A 21,395-nucleotide genomic window follows, 5' to 3' on the forward strand; every position below is an offset into this window, starting at 1 on the left:
ATAGAGGGAGGTAGATGGGGGGAGAGAGAGAGAGAGAGAGAGGGAGGTAGATGGGGAGAGAGAGGGAGTTTGAGTTTTGGATGCTCTTAATTTGCTTTAATGAAGAGAACAACTTTTAAAAAAATATGATGAAATAAAAGATCATGTCACCTTTGCCCTCTCCTCAAGGTCAAGGGTCACGCCATTCATCCTGAGGGAGCGGATACATCCCAGAAACCCCCTCTGACCCCCTGCTGCACCTAAAGAGAAGAGAGAACAGAGAGAGATAGGATTATTTTGGGGAATAGGAATAGAGATAATTTCCCTTGAGGTTGAGTTAGGGATATATGACAGTTGATGGTCACAGTGATTTAACAGACCAGAGGAGAGGCGCTCCGGCCCTATCTAACCTAACATTAGCACTTAATTGATCAATTAGTGTGGCTGATTGGCTGGAGATATCACACACCCAGGTCTACATCAGGCTTTGATTAAAAGGTAGAGATTACATCAGGCAGACACTGTGGCCCTCCAGGACTGGAGTTGCTCACACCAGTGCAGTGTGTGTGTGGTGCACTCTTCCTGGCCTCTCTCTGTCTCCATAGGGTAAATTACTCTGTAATGATGTGCTAATGAACTAGCATATTATATTCATTAGGACAGCAATGCCTAGAGGGACACACACACACACCATCCATTAGGCCAGTGTGGGCTGCTAGAATACCTTCCTTCTCTGAGCCAAACTAAGCAAACCAAGGCCAGGAGAGACGTTAGCAGGCATGGACACAGTCCAAAATACCCACCACTGGCACTGCATGAATGTCAATGGGAAAAGACTACATGGATATGAACTGAAAATCATCATGCATATTTATGTATCTGTTTTTATTAAATGTTACCTACTGTTTTGGCAGGTCAACGAAGCTGGCTTCCCTGGGACAGTTGCATCACACACACACACGCACGCACGCACATGCACATGCAGTGAACAAGCCCGTCACACACACGGCGAGACGAGGAGGACACAGAATTAATAAAAAAGAGAAACAAAGAAAACAGGAAAGAAAAAACATGGAAAATGAAAGAGAAAGTGAGTGAAAACATGCAGAAAATATAGGAAATAATGCAATATCATATAACATTTTAAAATATAACATAATACCTCAAATAACAGAATATAAACACATAAATAATGAAGATAATGTAGGGACCACCTAAGTGAGTATTGGGGTGTGTTCTCCCCTGTACCTCTGTGTATAAACACCAGCTTTAGAATGCAAATCACACCCACTGCGGATCCCATCTGAGCCTGATTCAATTTCCCCCGACCAGGCAAATACCCTCGCTGCTCTGACACATGCAGATGAGCTACAAGAGAGACAGCAGCCTAGCCTATCACACAGTCAGATTTATACCGCTCGCTGATCCAGTACAAACCAATAGGTCCCATGGCTGTATGGAGGTGACGGAAGAACTGATTGTGTTAAGCTGATGATCTGATGGCGATTAGAATGATAGATTGATCCATGAGGGGTAATTCAGCGAGTTGGTTCCCTGAAACCTACTGTACATGCAGATCAGATAGTGGGGGAGAAGTCTCCTGTGAGTTTTATCATCTTTATAAGCTGGTATTAAAGTTTCGCATAACAAATCAATATGTGCCTGTATGGCTGTATGGTTAACGGTGGCATATAAGGACCGATTTACTGTAATTCAATTCAATTCAATACAACTTTATTAATCCCAATGGCCATTCAGGAAGCTGCAGTGTGATAATGTTCTTCCATACAAACCGCCAAAAACTGATGAGACGATGGAATTTAAAATGTGTTATTGGTATTCAGAACTATCTGACTTTGGAATGTCTGATTGGAATTTAGAAGTGTTTCTCAGAGAAAAGTAACTTTTCAGAGTCAGAGAGAGAAAGAGTAGGAAGGAAAGAGAATTTAATTCAACCTCAGCAGTTTTTCCCTCCATCCTAAATCCAGTTTTATTCGCTGTCGTCAGTGTTAAAGTATTGGCAGGTCCACAGCCACATAAAGCAGGGTGAGATAGAGGAGTGAAAAGAAGAGGTAGAGATAAAGCCATCTTTAACTTCTGTTCTCCTAATGACCTTCACAGTCATTGTGTAGAGAAGAGAGGGAGCGGAGGAACAATTCAAATATTACAATGAAAATGTAGAGCCATTCTGTGTGGCATAATGAGGAATTAATTCATTGTCTCTGTGTGGCATAATGAGGAATTAATTCATTGTCTCTGTGTGGCATAATGAGGAATTAATTCATTGTCTCTGTGTGGCATAATGAGGAATTAATTCATTGTCTCTGTGTGGCATAATGAGGAATTAATTCAGTGTCTCTGTGTGGCGTAATGAGGAATTAATTCATTGTCTCTGTGTGGCATAATGAGGAATTAATTCAGTGTCTCTGTGTGGCATAATGAGGACTTAATTCAGTGTCTCTGTGTGGCATAATGAGGAATTAATTCAGTGTCTCTGTGTGGCATAATGAGGAATTAATTCAGTGTCTCTGTGTGGCATAATGAGGACTTAATTCATTGTCTCTGTGTGGCATAATGAGGAATTAATTCAGTGTCTCTGTGTGGCATAATGAGGAATTAATTCAGTGTCTCTGTGTGGCATAATGAGGACTTAATTCATTGTCTCTGTGTGGCATAATGAGGAATTAATTCAGTGTCTCTGTGTGGCATAATGAGGAATTAATTCAGTGTCTCTGTGTGGCATAATGAGGACTTAATTCATTGTCTCTGTGTGGCATAATGAGGAATTAATTCAGTGTCTCTGTGTGGCATAATGAGGAATTAATTCAGTGTCTCTGTGTGGCATAATGAGGAATTAATTCATTGTCTCTGTGTGGCATAGTGAGGACTTAATTCATTGTCTCTGTGTGGCATAATGAGGAATTAATTAATTGTCTCTGTGTGGCATAATACGGACTTAATTCATTGTCTCTGTGTGGCATAATGAGGACTTAATTCATTGTCTCTGTGTGGCATAATAAGGACTTAATTAATTGTCTCTGTGTGGCATAATGAGGACTTATTTCATTGTCTCTGTGTTGCATAATGAGGACTTATTTCATTGTCTCTGTGTGGCATAATGAGGACTTAATTCATTGTCTCTGTGTGGCATAATGAGGACTTAATTCATTGTCTCTGTGTGGCATAATGAGGACTTATTTAATTGTCTCTGTGTGGCATAATAAGGACTTAATTCATTGTCTCTGTGTGGCATAATGAGGACTTAATTCATTGTCTCCGTGTGGCATAATGAGGACTTAATTAATTGTCTCTGTGTGGCATAATGAGGACTTATTTCATTGTCTCTATGTGGCATAATGAGGACTTATTTCATTGTCTCTGTGTGGCATAATGAGGACTTAATTAATTGTCTCTGTGTGGCATAATGAGGACTTATTTCATTGTCTCTATGTGGCATAATGAGGAATTAATTCAGTGTCTCTGTGTGGCATAATGAGGACTTATTTCATTGTCTCTGTGTGGCATAATGAGGACTTAATTCATTGTCTCTGTGTGGCATAATGAGGAATTAATTCAGTGTCTCTGTGTGGCATAATGAGGAATTAATTCAGTGTCTCTGTGTGGCATAATGAGGAATTAATTCAGTGTCTCTGTGTGGCATAATGAGGACTTAATTCATTGTCTCTGTGTGGCATAGTGAGGACTTAATTCATTGTCTCTGTGTGGCATAATGAGGAATTAATTAATTGTCTCTGTGTGGCATAATACGGACTTAATTCATTGTCTCTGTGTGGCATAATGAGGACTTAATTCATTGTCTCTGTGTGGCATAATAAGGACTTAATTCATTGTCTCTGTGTGGCATAATGAGGACTTATTTCATTGTCTCTGTGTGGCATAATGAGGACTTATTTCATTGTCTCTGTGTGGCATAATGAGGACTTAATTCATTGTCTCTGTGTGGCATAATGAGGACTTAATTCATTGTCTCTGTGTGGCATAATGAGGACTTATTTCATTGTCTCTGTGTGGCATAATGAGGACTTATTTCTTTGTCTCTGTGTGGCATAATGAGGACTTAATTAATTGTCTCTGTGTGGCATAATGAGGACTTAATTAATTGTCTCTGTGTGGCATAATGAGGACTTATTTCATTGTCTCTGTGTGGCATAGTGAGGACTTAATTCATTGTCTCTGTGTGGCATAATGAGGACTTAATTCATTGTCTCTGTGTGGCATAATGAGGACTTAATTCATTGTCTCTGTGTGGCATAATAAGGACTTAATTCATTGTCTCTGTGTGGCATAATACGGACTTAATTAATTGTCTCTGTGTGGCATAATGAGGACTTAATTCATTGTCTCTGTGTGGCATAATGATGACTTAATTCATTGTCTCTGTGTGGCATAATGAGGACTTATTTCATTGTCTCTGTGTGGCATAATAAGGACTTAATTCATTGTCTCTGTGTGGCATAATGAGGACTTAATTCATTGTCTCCGTGTGGCATAATGAGGACTTAATTAATTGTCTCTGTGTGGCATAATGAGGACTTATTTCATTGTCTCTATGTGGCATAATGAGGACTTATTTCATTGTCTCTGTGTGGCATAATGAGGACTTAATTAATTGTCTCTGTGTGGCATAATGAGGACTTATTTCATTGTCTCTATGTGGCATAATGAGGAATTAATTCAGTGTCTCTGTGTGGCATAATGAGAACTTAATTCATTGTCTCTGTGTGGCATAATGAGGACTTAATTCATTGTCTCTGTGTGGCATAATGAGAACTTAATTCATTGTCTCTGTGTGGCATAATGAGGACTTAATTCATTGTCTCTGTGTGGCATAATGAGAACTTAATTCATTGTCTCTGTGTGGCATAAGGAGAACTTAATTCATTGTCTCTGTGTGGCATAATGAGGACTTATTTCATTGTCTCTGTGTGGCATAATGAGAACTTAATTCATTGTCTCTGTGTGGCATAATGAGAACTTAATTCATTGTCTCTGTGTGGCATAATGAGAACTTAATTCATTGTCTCTGTGTGGCATAATGAGAATTTAATTCATTGTCTCTGTGTGGCATATTGAGAATTTAATTCATTGTCTCTGTGTGGCATAATGAGGACTTAATTCATTGTCTCTGTGTGGCATAATGAGAACTTAATTCATTGTCTCTGTGTGGCATAATGAGAACTTAATTCATTGTCTCTGTGTGGCATAATGAGAATTTAATTCATTGTCTCTGTGTGGCATAATGAGAATGTAATTCATTGTCTCTGTGTGGCATAATGAGGACTTAATTCATTGTCTCTGTGTGCGGATAAAAAGTCTTAATCGTCTGCAACTGTTAATAATTTAAGACAGTCATGAGGAGTTAGTTTTACATCATTCTTTAACGTTGTGCGCGTGCGTATGTGTGTGGGATATCTTATCTTCATTATAGTCAGTCGTATCTAAGCTTCGGAGAACCTACTTAGGGGAATATAAAGACACTTTATAATGTTATACTGGCACAAACTATATAGCCAACTTATTGAACTTTGCAAAGTTAAAATATAATGACAGATGAATTAAATATAAATGCAGTAGTACAGTATTGTACTATTTTTATGTTGTGTGTGTGTGAGTGTGAGTGTGAGTGTGTGTGTGTGTGTGTGTGTGTATCTCTTACCCACATAAAGCTGACTAAACAGCTCTAGCCGTGTGTGTCCCTGTGGAGGGGCGGGACGAGCTTCCCTATAGTTCAGATCCAGCTGTAGCACCGCCTCCTTCACGTTCCGCTCTGCCATGACACGATGCCATTGGTCATCATTGAGGGGCGTGGCTGAATGGACGGCCAATTCCACGGGGCCATTCCCCACGTCAAAGGAGAAGGAGATGACAGTTGGAGCTAGAGGAAGAAGAGGAAGAAGAAAAGGCAGAATAATAATAATTATAAAAACAAGAGGTTTTGAATCAATGCCATGTCCACAAACTACTAACCACATTTGAATCTATTTATTTGAATGCATAAAGTACCTTTGGTTTAATAATCAAACATTTTCAGTCTTCATCTCATAAATCATTGTTTTCCACCCTGGAGTTCTACAGTTCAATAACTAATCTAATGCCTCATTGGTTATGGAGACTCATTTAGTTATTATAGATTTCAGCTTTACTGTGATAATGACTGCACTCAGTGTTTGATGGAGCTAATTCACAAAAATATTGATACACACACACACACACACACACACACACACACACACACACACACACACACACACACACACACACACACACACACACACACACACACACACACACACACACACACACACACACACACACACACGCATACACACCTCTACCGACACAGTCACACACACACATCTCTATAGACACCTACACATACACACACACATCTCTACAGACACCTATACATACACACACACACATCTCTACAGACACCTATACATACACACACATACACACCTCTACAGACACCTATACACACACACACATCTCTACAGACACCTATACACACACACACATCTCTACAGACACCTATACACACACACACATCTCTACAGACACCTATACACACACACACACCTCTACAGACACCTATACATACACACACACACATCTCTATAGACACCTACACATACACACACACACCTATACAGACACCTATACATACACACACACACATCTCTACAGACACCTATACATACACACACACAAAAGAGAGAATGTGTGTGTGACTGTGTCTGTAGAGGTGTGTGTGTGTGTGTATGTATAGGTGTCTGTATAGGTGTGTGTGTGTATGTATAGGTGTCTGTAGAGATGTGTGTGTGTATGTGTAGGTGTCTATAGAGATGTGTGTGTGTGACTGTGTCGGTAGAGGTGTGTATGTGTGTATGTATAGGTGTCTGTAGAGATGTGTGTGTGTGTATAGGTGTCTGTAGAGATGTGTGTGTGTGACTGTGTCGGTAGAGGTGTGTATGCGTGTATGTATAGGTGTCTATAGAGATGTGTGTGTGTGTGTATAGGTGTAAGTAGAGATGTGTGTGTGTGTATAGGTGTCTGTAGAGATGTGTGTGTGTATGTGTAGGTGTCTATAGCGATGTGTGTGTGTGACTGTGTCTGTAGAGGTGTGTGTGTGTGTATGTACAGGTGTCTGTAGAGGTGTATGTGTGTATGTATAGGTGTCTGTAGAGGTGTGTGTGTGTGTATGTATAGGTGTCTGTATAGGTATCTGTAGAGATGTGTGTGTGTGTGTGTATGTATAGGTGTCTGTAGAGATGTGTGTGTATAAGTCTGCCACTAACCACCTGTTCAGTCCAGATGTTACTGGCTAAAGGCTATGTGTGAGTCACTCTCCCTTCTGCCCTCTCACCTGGCCACCCTATCAATCACACACTGATCATCATCCCTTGTATTGCTCTCCTTTATTTCCACTCTTTCCTACTCCGTCTCCCTTTTGTCTCCCGCCAGAAACAACAGAGGGACAGTTTAGCCTCTGTTAGCTGAGTAAAACACAGAGCCTAAAGCCCCAGTGTGAAAACAGACTAACTAATCTATTGTAATGAAGGCCTGAGCACGACTTGGTGAAACTCCAACTAATCCCCCTCTTCTTTCTCTCCATCGTTCCCTCCATCCCATACTCCGCCTCATGTCTACTTCTGTTAACAAAAGAAAAAAGGACACAGACACACACCACCTCACCCTTGAGAGAGTGTTTTGAAAGATGAGAGCGGCAGAATGACGAGAGAAATAAATTATTTCTCCTCCAACAAAATTAAAGCTCATTCACAACTCACACATGAATATTCAACAACCTCTTCTCAGAGAGAAAGATGGTGAGAGAGAGAGGGAGAGAGATACAGAGAAAGAGAGGGAGAGAGATGCGGAGAGAGAGAGAGAGAGAGAGAGGGAGAAAGAGAGGGAGAGAGAGAGAGAGGGAGAGAGATGCAGAGAAAGAGAGGGAATGAATGACAAAGGGAGAGAGAGAGAGGGCAGCTGGAGGAGATGTGGGTGTGTCCTAAGCAGGTGTTATATATTAGTTGTAAGCCAAGATGTCTGACGTTTTCCCCCCAAGGTGGCTGTTATACATCACTACTAAAGACTCTGCCACAAAATTGTGAGTGGATGAGGTGAATTACCCCCATTAAACCTAAAGCTCTTTGAAATCTGCGGAAATGTAATTTGTCATCCATCATCAAATTGACAGCCACTATGCTGCCCTACAATGGCAAAACGCAGTAACTACGAATTTGGTAAAAAAATATTTGTTTTAATGGCCAGGTACATTATCTGATTAACTTCTTTATGATAGGGGGCAGCATTTTCACTTTTGGATGAATAGTGAACTGCCTCCTAATCTGTCCCAGATGCTAATATATGCATATTATTATCACTATTGGATATAAAACACTCTGAAGTTTCTAAAACTGTTTGAATGATGTCTGTGAGTATAACATAACTCATATGGCAGGCAAAAACCTGAGAAATATTCCAAACAGGAAGTGAGAATTCTGAGGCTGGTCGATGTTCAACTCATCGCCTTTTCAATTCCCTGTAAGATATGGATCTGTTTGCACTTCCTACGCCTTCCACTAGATGTCAACAGTCTGTAGAATGTGGAATGAAGCCTCTGCTGTGATGTTGAGCCGGATGGGAGGTGTTTCAGTCAGTGGTCTGGCAGAATGCCAGTTCCTGGTCACGCGCATTACACATGATATTGCCTTGCGTTCCATTTCTTCTAGAGACACGAAGGAATTCTCCGGTTGGAACGTTATTGGATAGTTATGATAACAACATCCTGAAGATTGATTTTCTCCTTAGCAGTTTATTCGACCTGTTATATAACTTTTTGAAGTTTTCGTCCGAGTTTATGAGGAGTATTTATGTTATTTGACGTGGCTCTCTGCAATTTCTCCGGATATTTTGGAGGCATTTCTGAACATGGCGCCAATGTAAACCGAGATTTGTGGATATAAATATGCACATTATCGAACAAAACATAAATGTATTGTGTAACATATATGAGTGTCATCTGATGAAGATCATCAAAGGTTAGTGATTAATTTTATCTCTATTTCTGCTTTTTGTGACTACTATCTTTTGCTGTGAAAATGGCTGTGTTTTTCTGTGGCTATGTACTGAGCTAACATAATTGTTTGGTGTGCTTTCCCCGTAAATCCTTTTTGAAATCAGACATGTTGGCTGGATTCACAACATGTGTAGCTTTAATTTGGTGTCTTTCATGTGTGATTTCATGAAAGATTGATTTTTATAGTAATATATTTGAATTTGGCACGCTACATTTTTTCTGGCTTTTGGCCAAGTGGGATGCTACCGTCCCACATATCCCAGATAAGTTAATGTGGTATTTACTTTCCTGACTCAATAACAAACGAGTTGATCAAAATATACAAAGGAGTATCAGAAACTGCTGTCTGTCTAAACAGAAAAATACAGATTTTTCAGCAAAATAAAAGACTGTGTTTTGCCTGTGTAGGGCAGTATGGTTAAATAGCCATCTCATCATAAAAGAACCGTGGCTAAATTTGATCCCCTGGAATTTAACATTCTCAATCTGAATATGATTGAATGCCCATTTAGCCATTTAATTTCAGGCATTCAAGTATAGTCGCATAAAGCACATGACATGTCAATCATCGCTTTAGAGTCATATAGAGCGATACAGTACCGGTACCACATGTATATAGCCTCGTTATTGTTATGTTACTGTGTTACTTTTTATTCATTTTATTTTATTTTATTTGGTAAATATTTTCTTAACTCTTCTTGAAATGCACTGTTGGTTAAGGGCTTGTAAGTAAGCATTTCAAAAGAACTTGCTGTATTCGTGCACATGTGACAGATAAAGTTTGATTTGACTTGATTTGAGAACTGAGAGGGAAGCAGTCAGGGAAAAGTTTTAAAGTCTGAACAGAAATGTCAGAGTTTTTTTTCTTCATCGTTCTAATAAAGTGTTCTAATACAGTGCAATAAAGAGAGGAGGATTGAAGAGGGGAAAAGAGGAGTAATTGAAAAAGATGAAAGAGAGAGAACAAGCCAGAGAGGCCAATGAAAGGAGTGTAAAAACAGAAGAAGCCACAGAACTAAAGAGTGTGCTAAATGAGAGAGAACGAGGTACAGTCACTTACATTTGAGTTCGAGGCGTATGAAGTCTGTGTTGCCGAGGTTTTCCAGGAACACCCCGTAGGGAGCGCTGGTCTTGAAGTAGAAGGAGATATCAGCGCTGGTCTCTCCCTGGAAAGTGGAGAAATGCAGGTAGGAGGAGGGCGTGGTGAATGATGCTGCGTTCCAGTAGTTACCTGGGGAAAGGAGGGGAAATGCAGGGGAAAAGGAGGGGAAACGCAGGGTAAAAGGAGAGGAGAAAAATAAAATGTCAGATGACCTTTGGAGGAACAAAAGCTCATGGCATGGGATTCAGCTTTGCATTGTCTTTGTCTTTCTTCCTCCCTCTTTCTCTTTCTTTCCCTCTCTCTCTCTCTCTCTCTGCATCTTTCTGGCAGGAGGAGGGGGAAGATGACAAAGAGAGGTAGTGTGAGAGAGAAAGAGGGATGTAGCATGTATTGTATGTCGTTATCTGTTCAGTGAGATCTGTGTGAAACTTCAATCTAAAGACTTCATTCACACAGAGACACTTACGGGACTGTGTGGTTATTTGTAGGTGTGTGTATGTGTGTGTGTGTGTGGGATGGCAGATAAATCTGTCACTTCCAGCCATGCCCTGAATAACATTACATCTTCCACTCCCTCACCCCTTCTCTGTCTCTCTCCCCCTCTTTTTTAATCTCTTTCTCTCTTTCCCTCTATCCCTCTCTGTTTCCCCCGCTCTCTTTAAGCCCCTCTGCTCTGGGACGGGATGTGATGCTTGGCAAGAGGAGGAGTCCAGTGCTTTTACAGAGGAGGGCTTATCGCACTGCCCCAGAAGCCGCACACATAAGCATAAGTACACACACACACACACACACACACACACACACACACACACACACACACACACACACACACACACACACACACACACACACACACACACACACACACACACACACACACACACACACACACACACACACACACACACACTTGCCACCTACTGGGCCCGTTTTATTATTTGAAGTCTTTGCTATTTAATTACGATTACCCAGAGGCAGAAATGGCTACAGAAAAGGGTTAACTTGGGACCCGATGCAAGAGACTCACACACACACACACAAGTCCTGGCTGTTCAGCCACCCTAGGCGAGACAAGCTCCTACAAGAACAGTCCAAGTAAGCAAAATGACATTGAAAGACGTCTAAAATACATATTTTTCCAGATGTTGAAGTTAAGTTCAATTTTGGCTCTGAATCAAAGACAAAAATACATATTTTCCGGGCTTTGAAATCAGGTACATTTTCGGTTCTGAAGGAAAGTTTAAAATAGTTATTTCCCGAACATTGAATTAGGTACATTTTAGGTTCTGAATGAAAGTTGAAAATATGTCATTTATAGACGTCTATGTTTGTGCCAAATCAAGGCTGGTACAGACCTGACAAAATCTGAACCAAACTTAAGATGTCCAATTAGCGCCAGCATCGGTCTGTGCTTACTGAGGTATAGCCTACATCAGGGATGGGTAACTCTAGTCCTCAGGGGCCGGAGTGTTGTCACACTTTCCCCATCCCTAGCCAACACAGCTGATGAAACTAATTCCATTCTAAACTGAAGATCATGATTAGTTAGTTATTGGTGTCAGATGTGTTAGCTGGGGCAAAGGTTTGACACCAATCAGGCCCCAGAGGACTGGAGTTTCCCATCCCTGGCCTACAGTGTCGCCTGAAATAACATTTAAGGAATGCCCATCTATGTGGTAGGCATACTGTTTGTAAAACACCAAGAAAAGACGTCTGGTCACCAAAAAAAGACATCCAAAAGACGTAGGCATCGGTCCGTGCTTACACTGGACTGTTATGAATGCCCATCATTGTGGTAGGCCCTCCGTTTGTAAAACAGGCCATAGCATTGGCTTTATTAGTCCTGATTCCTGTAACTAAATCAGTCAATGGCTATTTAAGCTCTGAATATCAGCTACCCAACTTTATCAGGATGAGTTATCCTGAGTCTATTTGCTATGTATTGACACAGCTAGAAATGCAGAAATATTTCATTTTTTCGCCATGATCAGCTTGCCAATTTTTTTTTATGGATAATAACTTGAAACCACACCATCATGACAATGGGATGAAACTTTGTCCATTCCATACTGTCCATTTTACTTTGACTTGTTTTTGAATATGTTGTTTGTTAACATGTCAGTGCATTTTTATTGGAATGGGGGGCATTTAGGTTAGGCTATTTGATCGGAGAAACCTACATGATGTAAAAAATATCTGTCACATTACATTGTCATCCATTTTATCTCCAGTCTGTAGACTTTCTACCATATCCTGTATCTGCTACATGATTTATGTTAGATTCTTTTTTTGACGTAACATTGGTGGAGCGCCGCAGAGACGTGTCTCTCCAACAGCACCCTGGAGAGGCACGCTGGGAATGGACAAGATCATTATTTTGAGTCCCTGCCACTGACAAAGTGGGCAATGCTTATCATAGGGCGGCATCAGCACTCACCTAAAAAGCCCACATGCCACTGGTTGAGAGAAATTGTCATTGTTTTTGGCCAGAATTAATTATGTGAGGTATTATGTGCTGTTGGAGGTACCGTCTTGGTCTGTTTAGCTCAGAAAATGCCGCCCTCGTCGATCTCCCGCCATAAGAAGACCCATAGTCCTGCCTAATGAGAGGGCTGGGCCCTGCACACACCCACGCACAAACTCTTCCAGCTATGACTGAGGGTCGGGTCCTTTGTCCCTACATCATGTGGACATGGTAATGATAGAGTTCGAAAGGGTCAGAAACATTTGATCCTTTCTTTCCTTCATTCTTCTGTTCCTCTCTCCTTTTAAGTGTGTATAATTGAGTTTGATTTTCTATTCCTTTTATGAAAGGCCTCTAATTGTATTGCTCTGTAGAGAAAAAGTTCAAAAGTTTGACAAAAGACCCTTAAGGTGATTGACACAAAAGACACACGTTGAATTGAGTATGTGGGCGCGGGTGTGTATGAGCGCGTACACACTCACCCTTACACACACGCACCCACGCGCACACATGCACACACACACAAAATTACAATTAGTTGATCACTTTGGTGCAATTTTCACAAGTACAGTGCCTTCGGATAGTATTCAGACCCCTTGACTTTTTTCAAATGTTGTTACATTACAGCCTTACTCTAATGTATTAAATAAAATATTTTCCTCAGCAATCTACAGAAATACCTTATTTACGTAAGTATTCAGGCCCTTTGCTATGAGACATGAAATTAAGCTCAGGTCCATCCTGTTTCCATTGATCATCCTTGAGATGTTTCTACAACTTGAATGGATTCCACCTGTGGTAAATTCAGTTGATTGGACATGATTTGGAAAGGCACACACCTGTCTATATAAGGTTCCACAGTGGACAGTGCATGTCAGAGCAAAAACCAAGCCATGAGGTCGAAGGAATTGTCCGTAGAGCCCCAAGACAGGAATTCTGTAGCATTGAAGGTCCCCAAGAACACAGTGGCCTCCATCATTCTTAAATGGAAGAAGTTTGGAGCTCTGTCAGAGTTACCATCGGGTTCTTGGTCACCCTCGATTGCTGAGTTTGGCCGAGCAGCCAGCTCTAGGAAGAGTCTTGGTGGTTCCAGAGTTCCGCTGTGGAGATGGGAAACATTCCAGAAGGACAATCATCTCTGCAGCACTCCACCAATCAGGCCTTTATGGTAGAGTGGACCGACGGAAGCCACTCCTCAGTAAAAGGCACATGACAGCCCGCTTGGAGTTTGCCAAAAGGCACCTAAAGACTCTCGGACCATGAGAAACAAGATTCTCTGGTCTGATGAAATCAAGATTGAACTCTTTGGCCTGAATGTCAAGCGTCACATCTGGAGGAAACCTGGCACCATCCCTACGGTGAAGCATGGTGGTGGCAGCATCATGCTGTGGGGATGTCTTTCAGCGGCAGGGACTGGGAGACTAGTCAGGATCGAGGGAAAGATGAACGGAGCAAAGCACAAGATGATACTTGATGAAAACCTGATACAGAGTGCTCAGGACCTCAGACTGGGGCGAAGGTTCACGTTCCAACAGGCCAACAACCCTAAACACACAGCCAAGACAACACAGGAGTCTCTGCATGTCCTTGAGTGGCCCAGCCAGAGCCCAGACTTGAACCCAATCGAACATCTCTGGAGAGACCTGAAAATAGCTGTGCAGCAACGCTCCCCATCCAACCTGACAGAGCTTTAGAGGATCTGCAGAGAAGATTGGGAGAAACTCCCAAAATACAGGTGTGCCAAGCTTGAAGCGTCATACCCAAGGATACTCGAGGCTGTAATTGCTGCTTCAACAAAGTACTGAGTAAAGGGTCTGAATACTTATGTAAATGTGCTATTTCCATTTTTTTATTTTATATATTTGCTACAAAAAAAAAAAAACTGTTTTGGCTTTGTCATTATGGGGTATTGTGTGTAGATTGATGAGGGAATATTTTTTTTATTACATTTTAAAATAAGGCTGTAACGTAACAAAATGTGGAAAAGGCAAGGGGTCTGAATACTTTCCGAAAGCACTGTATACAGTATTGCAATGTGAAACATGTATTTCTAGATGAAACACTGAATAAGTTTGTTGAAAAATTGACTATGATTTAGTGTGGTATACTTTAATCATTTGAAAATATGCTTAGAGTTTTGAAACAACTGCCTTTTTGATGATCTGTTTCGAGTTTTGTACTAAGCATTTTGAAAATGTACCACATACTTTTGAAAATTGCACCAAAGTGACTGAAAAAACCGAATAACAGCTTCATGCGCGGAACTCACGGTCTCCTTGACAACGGAGCGGCCCGACAGTGAGCTTTGCCTCTGAACCCAGCCTGTTGGTGTCACCCACGGCAACCTGACTGACTGGCAAATGGTCCTTATACACCAACAGACCACTGTCCTCTCTCCTGGGGAGGAGAAGAAAGAACAGATGAAGGAAGAGAGGAAAAGGAGGAGATAGTATTTTTCTATATTATTAATCTTGCAGAAATATAACAAATATTATGGAATGTAGAAAAGGGAGAGAGGGTATGTTAACTTGTAAAGCGTTAACATTTTAAATAAATGGTCTTTGTTCTGAAGCAGCCTGTATTTGTCCTTATTATCTGCTTGTTGTTCTCTGCCTTTTATGAGAACTAATATATGGAGGACACGATGGGAGCCAAGTGTGTGTGTGTCATGCCAACTCTATGTGTAATGAGGGGAAATAGAGATGTGTGTACTATAGATCACATACTCACTCAACCGGAGAAAAAAACATTAATACACACAATATTAATGGAAAGAGGGAGAGAGAGAATAACACTCATCTGTTATCGTAACAAGAGAAAGAGAAAGAGAAAGAAAGAGAGAGAGGGTGTTGTGAAGCGAGAGGGGAGAGTAGGAGAGGGAGGTGGAGGAAGAGAGACAGAAGAAGAGAAGAGAGAAGGAGAGGGACATTCAGAAAAGGACAGAGGGAGAAAGAGAAAGAGTAACTAGCAGCCATACATTATTCTAATGAGAACATCCATCAGGTGTTTTAAAGGGTTCAGAAACACAATGTTTTGTTATTATTGGAGGAGAGGGGGGACATCGCTCACTGCTTCAACACAGAGCCTTTTATACACTAACCTTGTTGTTTCTATGTGTAATATTTATATCACACACACACACAGTCTTGTGGGGACTTCTGGTTGTCATGACTGTCCACGAGAATCCAAATAGGTCAGATCAGGTTTGCAATGAATAACTTCAATCAGACCCCCTCTCACCCGTAGGGGTGGAAGGAAATAACTAGTGGGGATTAACAACTCACATCCTGTTGTAAATCAAGGGAGGAGATCCAGGCCTGCACTCTCCAAATTCACTAAAGGAATGTGCTTTGTCTCAACAGACCCTTTTCCCACTGAAACTCTAACACGTTCAAAAGCAACTACTGGAACAGTATTTCTAACATAGAACGTGGGGAATGGTCAGAGGCGATCTATAGAACACTAACGTCCTTATGTTGGTTATTTTGTGATGTCATTAAAAATGTTTTAAAGGAAATATTGTAACTTGGAAAGTATACCCACTACATATATGAAGTTTCCATACTATGCATGGTGCATGTAATTTGAAAAAATATGAAAGTGTTTTTGTTAAGAGAGGGATGTGATTTGAGAAGCTATAAGAGATCATTTTTTCCCATAAACCTTTCACAGTGAGTAGTTACCGCCCGGAGTGAGGTCGCCCCTTTCCACCAAAATGAATAAATGATGGGTTAAGAAAAAGCCAGAAATGCTTGAAGCGGCAGCTACACGTTTAAAATGGTTTGAACTTTCAATCTTAACACGAGGTGAAGAAAAAAAACTTCTCAGACAATCACTGGAATGGCAGATTAGCTGTCCTGAGTAAAGTATTTTTGAAAGCGAATTTAAGTAGGACCATCCTGTTACTCTGCTCAAACCATCGTATTACACTACTCTCATCACCCCACTGGGAACCATCGACAAGGCTGGCTAGTTTATCTTCAAAGAAGCATCTTCAAGAAACATTTCGGAGAATCAGAGCCTTACAAGCGTGCTGTGAATAGGCCCAACCCCCTTCCAAGGCTGCCCTGTTCATCGAGAGATCTCTGGCGAACCCAGGCATTTCACGTAAAAACATTCATGATTTCTTACTCAAAGCGGGCAGCGGTTCGTGTGCAAAGTATATGGTTACTGTAGGGGAGAATAGTTTCTGAATGTCCCAATGTTAAGTGTCTCTGTCCCTCTCTCTCTCCCTCTCCATATTTTCTTTAACAAGCAGCCATGTTGTTGTCATTCCGCTAGGGACCTGTTTTCAGTGTATTAAGTCTCCTGTCAATAAGAGTATGTATGTATATCCTGTGTTCCCATTTAATTAGCTTGTAAATAAATAATTAAAGTAATTTGTTTAGTACTGAATCATAAGTAAGGCTCTGGTTTTTGCAGATGCAAGGAGGTTACGACTGTTCAGAATGATAATATGATACGAGGTTATGATTAATAAGTTGACTGTTTATAGATGTGATAGGTAAAGACCTTTTAGAGTTTAATTAGGGAGATGGTAACTCTTTAAAGAACCGCTCTCGTGGTGCCCCAGATCCTAACGAGTTAATTGTTACATTGTTACAGTTAATTGTTACATCGGGTAACAATTAAACATAGTTAGTTAATTTGATAAATAACAGTCTTCAGATTAATGTTAAAGTCAAGTCACGACAACGTGACTTGACACACACACACACACACACACACACACACACACACACACACACACACACACACACACACACACACACACACACACACACACACACACACACACACACACACACACACACGTCAGTTGTTACAGTATGTCTACAGTATGGTTAAATAAAAATAAACACACACAGTACCCCCATTCCACGCCAACCCCTGTACTCACCATTGTTTGTGGTCAGCGTCACAGTTACAGTCATATTTGGGGTCAGTGCAGTTCCTGTCAATACCACAGGAACACTTCTGTATCCCTGGCCCTGATCCTCCCCAGTAGAAATGTTTCTCACTGCTCCTACCCACCCACCATGTGTAGGGGGTCCCATCTAGAGAGACACAGACACACACAGGAGATATTAGTATAAGACATATACACACACACACACACACACACACACACACTTTTTAAGATTCCAAACCAGTCCCAATTCCAGTCTGCTGCATGGTTCATGTCTCTTAAAATGTGTGTGTGTCTATGAGGTGGGGGGGGGGGGGGGGGGGTCACTGGTCTGTAATAAGAGACGTAATATTGTTTTATTCAGATGCTCCGCTCTGTAGAGTAGAAAGATATGCATAATATCTGGGAACAGCACAATAACACACACAATATGAGACTATATGAGAGAGGAGAAGATTGCTATTCTCTTTATTTCTAATAAAGGGCACAATATACGGATATAGATCTTCTATTCTGTTGTGATAAAATCCCAAATATAAAATGCTATGAATATTATAATCCGAGACACAGTATAGAGAGGAGATGAGTAAGCAAAAGCAATGATAATCTCTGAAACACACAACATCTCTCTGTCTCACCTTAGTGGCACACAGAGTTTCATTCAAAAATGCTATACAGTATATCCATTTTCAGAAATGTTGGCAACCATCACTCCAGTGTTCCAATGGCACGTTGTGTGTGTGTTAGCTAATCCAAGTTTATCATTTAAAAGTCTAATTGATCATTAGAAAACCCTTTTGCAATTATGTTAGCACAGCTGAAAACTGTTGTCCTGATTAAAGAAGCAATAAAACTGGCCTTCTTTAGACTAGTCGAGTAACTGGAGCATCAGCATTTGTGGGTTCAATTACAGGCTCAAAATGGCCAGAAACAAATAGCGTCTGTGTAAATGATACACTTGTGACATTAATATATTTTTACAAATAATAACTAAATACAGTAATATAATATCTGTACGTAAAACATTTACATTTGACATTGTAGACATTTAGCAGATGCTATTATCAAGAGCGACTTACAGTAAGTGCATTCATCTTAAGTTAGCTAGGTGAGGCAACCACATATCACAGTCAAATATACAGGACACAAACATTCCATTCCAGCTAAACAATGGCTATATAGCGTTTTGCAGTGTTCAAACACATCTAAAATCTATGAATAAAAAATATGAGAACAGTAATATTTTACACACACATGAAGGTACCCATAAGCAATAATTTCTGAGGAAAAAAAATACAAATTTGACTTTTATGGGGGGATATAGCATTTTGGAAATTAAATAATTTATTCCTGCATTTCTAATATCTCATCAAACACTGGGTGTATGTGTGGCGGATTGTGTGTGTATATGAGTGTGTGTGAGTGCTTGTGTGAGTGCTTGTGTGTGTGTGTGTGTGTGTGTGTGTGTGTGTGTGTGTGTGTGTGTGTGTGTGTGTGTGTGTGTGTGTGTGAGTGCTTGTGTGTGTGTGTGTGCGTGAGTGTTTGTGTGTGTGAGTGCTTGTGTGTGTGTGTGTGTGTGTGTGTTTGTGTGTGTGTGTGTGTGTGTGTGTGTGTGTGTGTGTATGCGTGAGTGCTTGTGTGTGAGTGCTTGTGTGTGTGTGTGGATGTTTGTGTGTGTGTGAGTGCTTGTGTGTGTGTGTGTGTGTGTGTGTGTGTGTGTGTGTGTGTGTGTGTGTGTGTGTGTGTGTGTGTGTGTGTGTGTGTGTGTGTGTGTGTGTGTGTGTGTGTGTGTGTGTGTGTGTGTGTGTGTGTGTGAGAGAGTGAGTGTTTGTGTGTGAGTGTCTGTGTGTGTGTGTGTGTGTGTGTGTGTGTGTGTGTGTGTGTGTGTGTGTGTGTGTGTGTGTGTGTGTGTGTGTGTGTGTGTGTTTGTGTGTTTGTGTGTGTGTGTGTGTGTGTGTGTGTGTGTGTGTGTGTGTGTGTGTGTGTGTGTGTGTGTGTGTGTGTGTGTGTGTGTGTGTGTGTGTGTGTGTGTGTGTGTGTGTGTGTGTGTGTGTGTGTGTGTGTGTGTGTGTGTGTGCATTCATACATGCACGCTCATATACACTTCCAGGTGCTCAATTCAATGTGGGTCTTTTGTGTCAATCACCTTAAAGGTCTTTTGTAATGAACATTTTTGAAACATTCTTTTCAACTTTTTCTCTTGAGAGCAAAATAATTAGAGGCCTTTGATGAAAAGAATAGAACATCTAACTAAATTATACACCTATTAGACTATTAACGGGGCAATATAAATCCATATGTATTAACCATAGATTCTTATAGAATATGTCTCACTCAGTTCCACTGTCTTACCCCATCAAACTCAAATATAAGCTTGTCCATTGCATACTAGGGAAAATGTAAACAAACACTGTGTACCCTCAAAACATGGTTACAACTGTAATTTTGGTTCTTGCATCCATAGCTATCTATGACTTTTATAGTGGTTACATTTCTCCAGCTCATCCCTCAGCTTTTTACCAAAACAGTGTCAGGGGTGGCACTTTGTTATTGTTTCAAATGCTGATTGCCCCCTTTAAAATGAGAGTGTGTGTGTGTGAGAAAGAGAGAGATATAGAGTGTGTGTGTGAGAAAGAGAGAGATAGAGAGTGTGTGTGTGAGAAAGAGAGAGATAGAGAGTGTGTGTGTGAGAAAGAGAGAGATAGAGAGTGTGTGTGTGAGAAAGAGAGAGATAGAGAGTGTGTGTGTAAGAAAGAGAGAGATAGAGAGTGGTTGTGAAGAAGTACTCTGTTCTCCTCCCTAGTGTGCCTTTTAACAAATTCAACTTCAAAACGAGAGTTTAGACCCTGTCTCTCCTCTATTTTCTCGCTGTGTTCATCCCTTCCCTCTTGTCACAGAGCTAAATCCCCCTGCAAACACCTCAATCCTTCACAGGAGAAGAAGTAAGAGAAAAAAAGGAGAAAAGAAGAGAGGGAAGAGAGACGTGGATTGATAACAGCTGTTGTATGGTGTAGCTCCTCTTTGGGAAGCTCCACTACGGTACTTAGCGTGACAAAGCTTTATCTGTCTGCTAGGCTAACACACACACACACACACACACACACACACACACACACACACACACACACACACACACACACACACACACACACACACACACACACACACACACACACACACACACACACACACACACACACACACACACACACATAACACATTGAGAGTGAATGTTTGTGTAAGGCCAGCTAGTTGTGTGTTTGCAGTAATATACGAGGGACATCAGATCAATACAGGCAGCATGCCCCATGGGCTACCTACCTACTTGAAATACACTGGGACATGAGCAGGATGAGAGAGAATTTTTACAGTGTGTATGTATGTATGTATGGGTGTGTGTGTGTATGTGTGTGTGTTGCCACCCGCTGTCATTGCGGTTAAGGACAACAGTGTCTGAATGAGCTGGAAACAATCTTCTCTAGACGCCATTAGGGATCTGATGGCTGGGGTCTGCTGCCTCTGACAGGTATATGAAGAGCAGGTGCAGATACCTCAACCTCTTAGAGCTAGGGGGCAGTGTTCGGAAGTTTAGATAAATGATGTGCCCAAAGTAAACTGCCTGTTATTCAGGGCCAGACGCTAGGATATGCATATAATTGGTAGAATTGGATAGAAAACACTCTGGAGTTTCTAAAACTGTTAAAGTAATGTCTGTGAGTATAACAGAACTGATATGGCAGGCAAAAACCCGAGGAAAATCCATCCAGAATTTAGGTCACTGTCCATTTCAAAGCTTGTCTATGGGATATACAAATAAATAGCTCCCAGATTGCAACTC

The 21,395-nt window shown here is 41.0% G+C and overlaps 1 protein-coding gene across 2 annotated transcripts in view; it reads right to left on the reverse strand.

Moving 5' to 3' along the window:
• Window positions 1-21,395, reverse strand: part of cntnap2a (contactin associated protein 2a) — a 226,266-nt gene that overhangs the window by 27,274 nt on the left and 177,597 nt on the right. Inside the window, exons 16-21 of one of the 2 annotated variants that reach the window (XM_071414746.1) lie at window positions 17,549-17,705; window positions 14,918-15,045; window positions 10,143-10,313; window positions 5,657-5,875; window positions 883-912; window positions 151-239 (exon numbers count right to left, since the gene is read on the reverse strand). In XM_071414746.1, coding sequence (XP_071270847.1) covers window positions 151-239; window positions 883-912; window positions 5,657-5,875; window positions 10,143-10,313; window positions 14,918-15,045; window positions 17,549-17,705 — 794 coding nt within the window. The remainder of the gene's footprint in view (window positions 1-150; window positions 240-882; window positions 913-5,656; window positions 5,876-10,142; window positions 10,314-14,917; window positions 15,046-17,548; window positions 17,706-21,395) is intronic. The other variant, XM_071414747.1, reaches the window with a different exon arrangement.

This window comes from Salvelinus alpinus, chromosome 8, assembly GCF_045679555.1.
Source record: "Salvelinus alpinus chromosome 8, SLU_Salpinus.1, whole genome shotgun sequence".
Taxonomy (NCBI): Eukaryota; Metazoa; Chordata; class Actinopteri; order Salmoniformes; family Salmonidae; genus Salvelinus; species Salvelinus alpinus.